The sequence below is a fragment of the Salarias fasciatus genome, chromosome 14, assembly GCF_902148845.1.
Source record: "Salarias fasciatus chromosome 14, fSalaFa1.1, whole genome shotgun sequence".
NCBI lineage: Eukaryota > Metazoa > Chordata > Actinopteri > Blenniiformes > Blenniidae > Salarias > Salarias fasciatus.
This window is the reverse complement of record NC_043758.1, coordinates 40,054,677-40,064,306: the sequence shown is the minus strand read 5'-3', so window position 1 is coordinate 40,064,306 and position 9,630 is coordinate 40,054,677. Positions and strand designations below refer to the sequence as shown.

The 9,630-nt window shown below is 46.2% G+C and overlaps 1 protein-coding gene across 1 annotated transcript; it reads left to right on the top strand.

Annotated features, from left to right (window-relative positions):
• Positions 1-399: 399 nt before the first annotated feature.
• lhx1a (LIM homeobox 1a) lies at positions 400-8,613 on the top strand. Its single transcript, XM_030108068.1, is given in 5 exon segments — positions 400-778; positions 2,089-2,312; positions 2,830-3,113; positions 6,649-6,814; positions 8,150-8,613. Coding segments are annotated over 5 exon segments (1,224 nt in total). The 5' UTR covers positions 400-608; the 3' UTR covers positions 8,530-8,613.
• Positions 8,614-9,630: the final 1,017 nt, after the last annotated feature.

Genomic DNA, 9,630 nt, shown 5'->3' with positions numbered 1-9,630 from the left:
GGCAAACATCCAGGACCGTCCGACAGCTCGAGAGGGGCACACACTCCTGCTCCAAAGCCTTCTGGGTGTGTGATTCTGTTTTCGCCGTGTTTCTGAGGAGTGGATACGCTGCCATGTTAAAGTACACTGAATTATTTAGAGACACGCGTGTCTTGTTGTGTGACCGCTCCGCTCCAAATGCGTCTCACTAGAAGCCTCTTCCTCCACTGACTGGCAAGCCGACGCTTCTCTCCTCGGCCGATGCGTCACTTTCCAGAGCGCCGGGACTCCGCCGAGCTGATCCACAGCATCCAGCGTTGATGCCTGGCTTGAATTTTTGTCTCGGATCGCATAAAGGACTGATTTATTTATTTTTCATCCCTGTTTGGCATTTTCCTTAGAGGACGCGGCCATTCCCTCTTGTTGGATGCTGGCTGTTTTTACGCATGCAGGGAGAAATCTGTGGTGACACCTGATCGACTGGCTTCTCTTCACACATTGACCCGGGAGCTCCAGGCGAATCCGAGCGAGGGAAACACGCAGATACTCGGTCAATGCTCGGCCTGCGCTCCTGATTCTGTTTGTGCGAGTGCTTTATCGTTGGGGGGTTGTGTCGCCCAACCAGAGCCATGGTCCACTGCGCCGGCTGCGAGAGGCCTATCCTGGACCGCTTTCTGCTCAACGTGCTGGACAGAGCCTGGCACGTCAAGTGCGTGCAGTGTTGCGAGTGCAAGTGCAATTTGACAGAGAAATGTTTTTCTCGAGAGGGAAGACTGTACTGCAAAAACGATTTCTTTAGGTAAGCTCGGAGGAACTGCCAGAGAAACGTCGCCTTTGTTTTTGTTTGTGGTTTGATGCGCGGGGCCGGACTGCCGAGCAGCAGCCGTGAAGCAGGAAGGAAAGTCCCCTAAAAATACCAACTGACTCACACACCGATTACCAGCTCCATCACTGAATCCCATTTCGACTTCTATAGTTAAAACTCTGTAAAATTTCAAGCTATTCAGTTCACTTTGTTTGTCATTAAACAGCAGGAAAAAATCCAAAAGTATTTATCAATTATTCAGAATTATTTTTCAGATGAAATAGAATGTTATAAATTTAAAACAATAGAAATTAAAACTAATAATTGTTGTGATGTAATGCTAAGCTCTCGGACAGGAGACAGAAACTTCTCTATTTTTTGAATCTATTTATTTTATTTGGTTTATTTGTTAACGTGAAGGAGTCCTGTCTGTCTGTCTGTCTGCGCGTGAAAACAGCCGTGAGGGCGAAAAGCTTTGATTAGCAGAAAGTCATTAAAACCCTGTTCATTTGGATTCTCATGCAAAACAAGGAGAGAGGAGCAGCGACGCGAGCCGCGTGCGCGCAGAGCGGAGCTGGAGGAAATGACACCCGGGCAGCGGCGGGCGGGGATCAAACCCGCTGCCCGCCGCCCGCCGCCCGCTGCCGCACGGCGCTGTGTTTGCTCAGGCCGGCTGAGGAGGACGTGATAAGTGGATTTGAATAGTAAACTAGTTAAAAAGATCAAGTCCGCAGACAAAAGCAATCTCCAGACGTGAAGTCAACAAGCAGAGCAAACCACTCAATACACATTATTTACCGGCCCAGTCGATGGCTCCGCAGCCACCGCTGCTTCCAGACGCTGCGTAAAAAGAACCGGCTGTAAAACACTTCTCCCGGGAAAACACAGAATTAGAAGGAAATAATTAGTATTTTTTTTAATAACTGCATGAAAAACTATTCAATTCAATTAAACCCGCCGCGAAGTCTTTGTGATTATTTTCCAGAGCTAAAATTAAAATAGAAAACAGCAGCACAAAATGCTTATTATTATTTTTTTTATTGGAGCTAAAATTGAAATAACAAGCAATAAATGAATTAGAGTAATAACTTTGAGTGAAGCTGGGATGTCCTTAAAGTTCCTAAAATAATAATAATAATAATAATAATAATAATAATAATAATAATAACAACAACAATAATAATAATAATAATAATAATAATAATAATAATAATAATAATAACGGTCAGACTTGTCCGGCGCCGTGTTTCTGTTTCTCTTCTTGTTTCTTTACTGGGTGAAAACAGCAGTTTCTCCTCCTGCAGGCGGTTCGGCACCAAGTGTGGCGGCTGTTCTCAAGGAATCTCCCCCAACGACCTGGTGCGGAGGGCCCGCAGCAAAGTGTTTCACCTCAACTGCTTCACCTGCATGATGTGCAACAAGCAGCTGTCCACCGGAGAGGAGCTCTACATCATAGACGAGAACAAATTCGTTTGCAAAGACGATTACCTGAACAACGCCAGTGTGAAAGACACCAACCTCCTCTCAGGTGTGTGTGTGTGTGTGTGTGTGTGTGTGTGTGTGTGTGTGTGTGTGTGGTGTGTGTGTGTGTGTGTGTGATGGAATAAATTGTGATGGATATGATGTGTTCAGTGGCTTCATCATGTCCATGACCAGGACTTAGACGGCTCCCAGCCACTCGTCCAGTTCATTTTGTGTTGAGTCCAGCCTGTCAGGTCACATCCTTCATCTCCATCAGGAAGTAAAGCGAGGCCTGGTCGGTCTGGACTTTTACGCAGTATCCAGCTCCTTCTCAGAAATAAGTGTGAAGCTGTGTTCGTGTTCGTGCGGTGGTTTGGGTGTGTAGGGCTGCCCTCCGGAGCCGTTAAATGTAGAAATGAAAGGAGGAATCCTCCAGGCTGTTTGCATGTGCGCGCCCAGGCCCGCTACCTTAATTGACCACTGCATCAGGCTGACAGGGTTCGCTGATAAGCAGCCGGAGCGCATCGCTTCATCTGCGCATCCTTGTTTGTGGAGAGTGACATCCATCCCTGTCATGTGCGCAGTCACGGCGTGCAGCGACCCCAGCCTGTCCCCGGACTCCAGGACCAGCTGCAGGACGACGTGGTCCTGAAGGACACGGAGGATCGCGGCCTTGTCCGACAAGGAGACCGTCAACAACGAGAACGACGACCAGAACCTGGGGGGTAAAAGGCGCGGCCCGCGGACCACCATCAAGGCCAAGCAGCTGGAGACGCTGAAGGCTGCGTTCGCCGCGACCCCCAAACCCACGAGGCACATCAGGGAGCAGCTGGCCCAGGAGACCGGCCTCAACATGAGGGTCATCCAGGTGGGTCCGCAGCCCGGTCCTCATCCGGGACCAGCACGAGCAACACGAGCAACAGCATCGTCATTCACAACTTCTTCTGCCTCCATGCCGCTATTTATACCTCAACAACAGAATAGAAAAGAATAGATTAGAAAAGAATAGAATATAATAGAGTAGAATAGAATAGAATAGAATAGAATAGAATACGTTACATTACATTTTCTTATATAATTCTAGACTGTGTAACGAGATTTAAGAGCTGCCCCTCTCACTGCAAAAGAAAATTTATAGAAAATACTGCGATGCGAAAAAAAGTGGAACCTGCAATAAGTTCCCCCGCAGTTTGACTGTTTGCGCTTTAAATCAGGTCATTTCTAATCCAGGTGCACGCGAGCCTAATGTGAGACAACAAAACACATTCAAATACACACACATTTAAATACCTGTGAGAGATTCTGAACATACTATATTATACCTTTTTTATTATGTATAATATATAGTAAAAACAAAAAAATAACAATTAGAGCAAGTTAAAATTTACAAAGACAAATAAGCTTTTTTTTTTTTTTTTTTTTTTTACATTTTTTTTAGTAACATAGGCTATTATAGTAAATGCTGCTTCGCAGCGCTCCGTTCTCCACTTCCTCCCTGATCAGCTCTCATCTCTCAGCTGGAAGAAACGAACTTTTCTTTATATGTTTACTTTTACTAAAGTCGCCCTGCAGCCTGTTTTGGTCCCCGGGCCACATGTTTGACACCCCTGCGGTAAACAAATGTAAAATATTTGAAACATTTATATGGGATCATGTTTCGCTCAACCTGGACTTATTTTTATTCCCAGTTTATAGCTAAATTGATTTATTATTATTATTATTATTATTATTATTATTATTATTATTATTATTATTATTGTTGTTGTTGTTGCTGTTGCTGTTATTTATGTCCGTGTCAGATCAGTGACTGACCCCCGCGTCCAGATTAAAAAAAAAAGAAAAGAAAAAACCCTTCCAGTCCACGCGCTTCCCCTCTTACAGAATAACAATAAGTTACAGGATCTCCATGCAGCCGTCGTCTGGTTCTGCTCGTCCCGGTCCGCCAGTGTCCGGACAGTGAATTACGCACAGCGCGCGCTCCTGTCGCTGCTCCATCCACAGGTGGAGGAGGGTTTGCGCACCTCCTCTGCTTTATAGGGTGTTACGCGCCCATTAAAACGTGTGATGTAACAGCTTATATTTTATGGAAAAATGTCCCCGAGAAACTGTCAGCCCGCCGTGACCGTGCGAGGCCCCGGCAGCAACCGGGAGGCTCCTCCCCCCTCCCCTCCCCCTCCCCTCTCACCCTCTCACCCCTCTCCAAACTGCGCGGTCACATTGAATTCATTAAGCCAGAGATTGGCCGACGAGGACGAGGGTTGATTGGAAACGGGTAATTTATATGGGTATTTTTGATTCTTGGCGCGTGTGCCGGGGTATCGTGGCCAACTGGCGCCGGGGCTGCTGGGAGCCGCTGGGAGTCCTGGCACACACGCGCCATCACGTTCTGCGAGCACATTTATCCATGCTGCGAGCATTTTCAGCCAAGAGGAATAGCAGAAATCTGTCTGAAGGGTCTTAAGTCTACCAACGACAAGGCCGAAGCAAGCCTCCCTGTTGGTCAAACTGAGGCGCACGGCCGCAGGAGAGGACCAAGCTCTTTCTCCCCGTCTCTCTCTCACACACACCAAGTGTGTGGGGTTCAGAACGAGTAACCGCGAATGCCTCTTTTAAATATCAGTTTGTATGATTAGAATTAGAATACAGAGAAATCTTAGGGAGAACCTGCAAATTCCAAAAAAGTCTGGCCTTTCAATATAATAATAATAATAATAATAATAATAATAATAATAATAATAATAATAATTATTATTATTATTATTATTATTATTATTATTATTATTATTTGTAACGAATAATATTTGTTGAAGAGTTCCAGTGCCCTCAGAAGCCTCCAGCAGTGCTGAGGTCTGCATTTCTCAAACGGGCAGAATAATTCTATTTCCAAATGTGGACAGTGCGCGTGAGGCTGCGGGGCAGATCAGAGGTAAAAAGGTTTAGCAGAGCAGATTAATGGCGATAAAGTAAAGGTGGAGAAGGCAGGGGTATCTAATATGTATGAGCACGAGGGGGAAAGGGAAGAGCGTAATTAAGGGAAGCCGGCCTATAGATTAGGAAATGATAACCTCCACGAGCCTGGTAATATATCGGTAACAACCCCCCTATTACCGTATTGGCCCGAATATAAGACGACTCCGATTATAACACGACCCCTGTTTTTCAAAGATCATTTTGTGAAAAAAAAAAATGCTGAAGACAGTAAGGTCACTAATAAAACAACTTTTTATTATACAATTATTCTAAACTAAAAAACTCACAACTGAGATAACATTTCACAAGATATAAAATGAAAAAATATATTCTCTTTCTCAAAATAAGAAAAAATGAGCAACAAATAAGACGCCTCAAGGGGTCCAAACTGCATAAATGATGTAAATAACTTTCCAGGTCCTTCAGCTGAATCAGGCTCTGGTGGTGGACATTCCGTCTTTCCGTCTTTCAGAGACGTATTCACTCACCCTTCTATCAGTCTCTCTGAAGCGTCTCTCAGGACCACGGAAAGCTTTTCTCATAGTGTTAGCATCTGAAGGCGTTTTTTTCTGCGCTCTCCAATAAGAACGAGGCTCTGCTCCACCAGATCTCCTGGCGGCTTGGCAGCTGTTTGATGACTCTGCTGCGTTGTTCACCATCAGTTTAAAGTTGGTATCATAACTTCTCCTCTGTTGTTTGCTCAGTTGTCCAGCGTTCAGCCCCTTTGTTCCAGATGATCTGCCATTTTTCATCAGATCATTTGATCTCATTTCATCGCTCCACTCGCTCTCTGCTCAGTGATACTTTGGCGCCATCTAGCGGCGCGGATGCGTATTGACCATCTACCGTAAGTCCGCGATTATAACACGACCCCACTTTTGAGGATGCAGTTTCTGGAAAAAAACATCGTCTTATATTCGGGCCAATACGGTAAGTATTAATTGGAGATTTTAAGCCCCGCGCAGCAGCCCTCCATCGGAGTAAATGGAGGGTTAAAAGATCATTAGGGAGGTTAGATGTGACTCTCGCTCCCGGAACGATAATTGGGCGCAGTCCTTTCCGCCGCACAGCCTTGCGGATTTAACGCACCGGCTCATCATGCACGGCGCAAAACACACAGCGCGTGTTGACTCTCAGAAGGAGCCGCGCGCAAAGTACACATGGCACCTAATTACACTTGAAACGAGGGGCAGTTTTCTCTCCAACTTTTATGTGCGTCGCCTAAATCCCGCCTCCTGTTTTTGGATGTATTTAAATGCAAAGTTCCGCCTTTTCTCCATCTCCTCATCTGCGGAGCCAAATATTGACGCTCAGTCAAACCGGCGTCAGCCGTCTATCGAGTGACACGGCCTGACCCATATACGCCTCTGTGTGTGTGTGTGTGTGTGTGTGTGTGTGTGTGTGTGTGTGTGTGTGTGTGTGTGTGTGTCCAGGTCTGGTTCCAGAACCGCCGTTCCAAAGAGAGGCGCATGAAGCAGCTGAGCGCACTGGGCGCGCGCAGGCACGCCTTCTTCCGGAGCCCGCGGCGGATGAGGACGCTGGTGGACCGGCTGGAGCCCGGGGAGCTCATCCCCAACGGGCCCTTCTCCTACTACGGAGGTGGGTGAGCTCTGCGCTCCTGTCATTTGGTCTGCCCAGAGATCCGTTTGCGTTGGGTTTTTTTTCTTCACGTTATTAAGTATTTTCCAATTTACATTTCATGGAATTTTTAATACCGAATTGCTTAATCATTATTTCTCATGGCAGTTTTTTTTTTTTTTTTTTTTTAATTTATTAGTTGTTTTCTTTGGGTGTGAATGTGGATTTTTTTTTTTTTTTTTGACTGGAGTGTGTGAGAGGAGGTGAGGTCTGGTCAGTCAGAGTGTATTCCAGCTCACTGCTGAATGGGGAAAAGACAAAGGAAACATGATTTGTTTAATTTTCTGTTGAACTAGGTGAAGAATAGTTGTGTTATAATCCAGGAATGGGAGCACAGAGAGAATCAGACATCAGAGATCCAGGGAAATGTTTCAGGGCATCAAAACACTGAAGATGGATTTTTAGGAAAACAAGCTGGCAAAATGCTACAAAATGCAATAATTCACAGGTTCAATGTTTTTTTTTTAGAAAATTTCACTGCATTATGCGGCAGGGAGCTTTGTCTAAGTTACTTTTATTAAAGTTTATATTAAATACGTTTTCAATTCAGCATTTCAGATTATGAAAACATAAAGTCTAAATCCACTCATATACTGAAGTCACAAACCACAGGTCCCTGAATTTGTGTTGAGGAATGATGGTGCTTGTTTTGATGATCGGGCCTGCTGAACACACTGATTTGGCTCCTGAACTGAAGTGAGGCTGGTCTGCATGTGTTTGTCTTCAGAAACTGTGTGTTGACTTAAAGATTTACGATGTAAACACATTCCCATGAGGAGGCTAGGTGTGGTGGCTTTATTGAATATTGTTCAGCATTGAGGCCTGTTTGCATTTTTGATATAAAGGCGGGGATTAGAGAGAAGTCTCAGGTGGTCTCATCCTGAGTCGGGCTGCACTGCTTCCTCTGAAACATCTCATCGCTTTCACAGAAAGGTTCGGGCCTTTGTCCCTTCTGTTGCAGAAAAAAAAGTCCAATTTTATTCTGCTGATTTTTGAAAAAGTGGGTCTCAGTAGGTAGAATCGCTGATGAAAAAGCCCCCATTTTAATTAATTTTGAGGCTGCGTTGTTCTCCCCACCCTATTGCAGTTTCGATTTAAGTGTAACGTGGTCTGTGACTAATGTAACATGGCGAGGGTCTCTCTCTCTCTCCCTCTCTCTCTCCCTCTCCCTCTCTCTCTCTCTCTCTCTCTCTCTCTCTCTCTCTCATAAAAATCTAGTTTTGTATATTCAAAGAATCCCTCGCTCGTTGTTCTCTCTCTGATTCTTTTCTCCCTCTTCCTTTCTTGGATGTGCAGATTATCAGAGTGAGTACTACGCCCCGGGAGCGAACTATGACTTTTTCCCTCAGGGGCCCCCGTCGTCGCAGGCCCAGACCCCGGTGGACCTGCCCTTCGTGCCCTCCTCGGGCCCCACGGGGACCCCGCTCGGAGGCATGGACCACCCCCTGCCGGGACACCACCCGTCCAGCGAGGTGCAGCGCTTCTCCGACATCATGTCCCACCACCCGGGGGACTCTCCCAGCCCCGAGCCCGGCATCCCGGGGCCCCTGCACAGCATCTCCTCCGAGGTGTTCGGCCCCAGCCCTCCCTTTACCTCACTGTCGCTCAACGGCAGCGGATACAACAACCACCTGTCCCACCCGCCCTCGGAAATGAACGAGGGCACGGTGTGGTAGCCGTCTGAGGACTGGACTGGGATTCAGCGACGGAGGACGTCCAGGTCCGCTGGGGTTCAGAACAGGGACACGGATAACGACAGGGTTAGGGCAGTGTCATGCTATCATCTCATTTGATTTCCTTTGGTGTTTTGATACTCATTCATTTTGTTTTCTCCTTTACTTTCCCATCTTTCTGTCTTTATTTACTGATCAGACGTAAAAGCTTTGTGTTCGGTCTTGTGTTTGGGTGTTTCAGTCGTTTCTGTCGACCCGTCCACCCAAAAACAGCTTAAAAAACCTGGTTCGGACTGATGAACTGCTGTTTCAGTGTGCCCTGGGACCCCCTGTCCGCCCGCCCGAGTCCTGCCGGCGGTCCGGCACGGCGGCGGGGAGAACAGCCCTGCTGATCTCCGTCCCCACCTGAAGACATCATTAGCTACCGTCAGAGACTCGAAGCTTTACAGAGAGAGAAGGAAGGGGCTGAGGGCCGGTGGCGTGCTGACCCGCCACTCTCGGAGGGCTGAGCGGCGTCCAGACTGCGCCCGAGGCGCCGCGCGCCCCTTGTATTTATTCAGAAGCTCCTCAGACCTCTTTGCCTCTCAAGGCTCTGCCATATTGACACTTAACCTTTTTCACACAGTCTGTCTGAAGGCCAGAGGAAATGGCAGTTTTTGCCTCCAACTGGACGTTTTTTTTTTTCCTTCTTTTCTTGGTTTCAGAAGTTTCACCAAATCAGCAGAAGGCCGCCTTCAAAAGGCAAAACCAGAACAAAACCCTCGATGGATTGCAAACCCTTTATTTAAAATGGAACTTGAAATGTTGAAATGAAGTCTACCTTCTAAAAATCTTCTACTGCGGTTCTAAATGGGACTTAGAACAGTCAACTGTTTACGTAATCTATTTAATTCAGGAGTCCAGAAGTCTCGGAAACCATGTTTTAGAACCTCTCAATCTACATAAAAATGTTCCAAGCAACCAACCAAACTTTTGTATTGATTTCATTTATATTGTACGAAGATAAAACACATTTGCTGGGGTTGTGGTTCACTGTGCTAGTTTGTACAAGATGTTGTTTACAAAAAAGGTTGAAAAATAATAAAAACAAAAGTAAAGTAGACA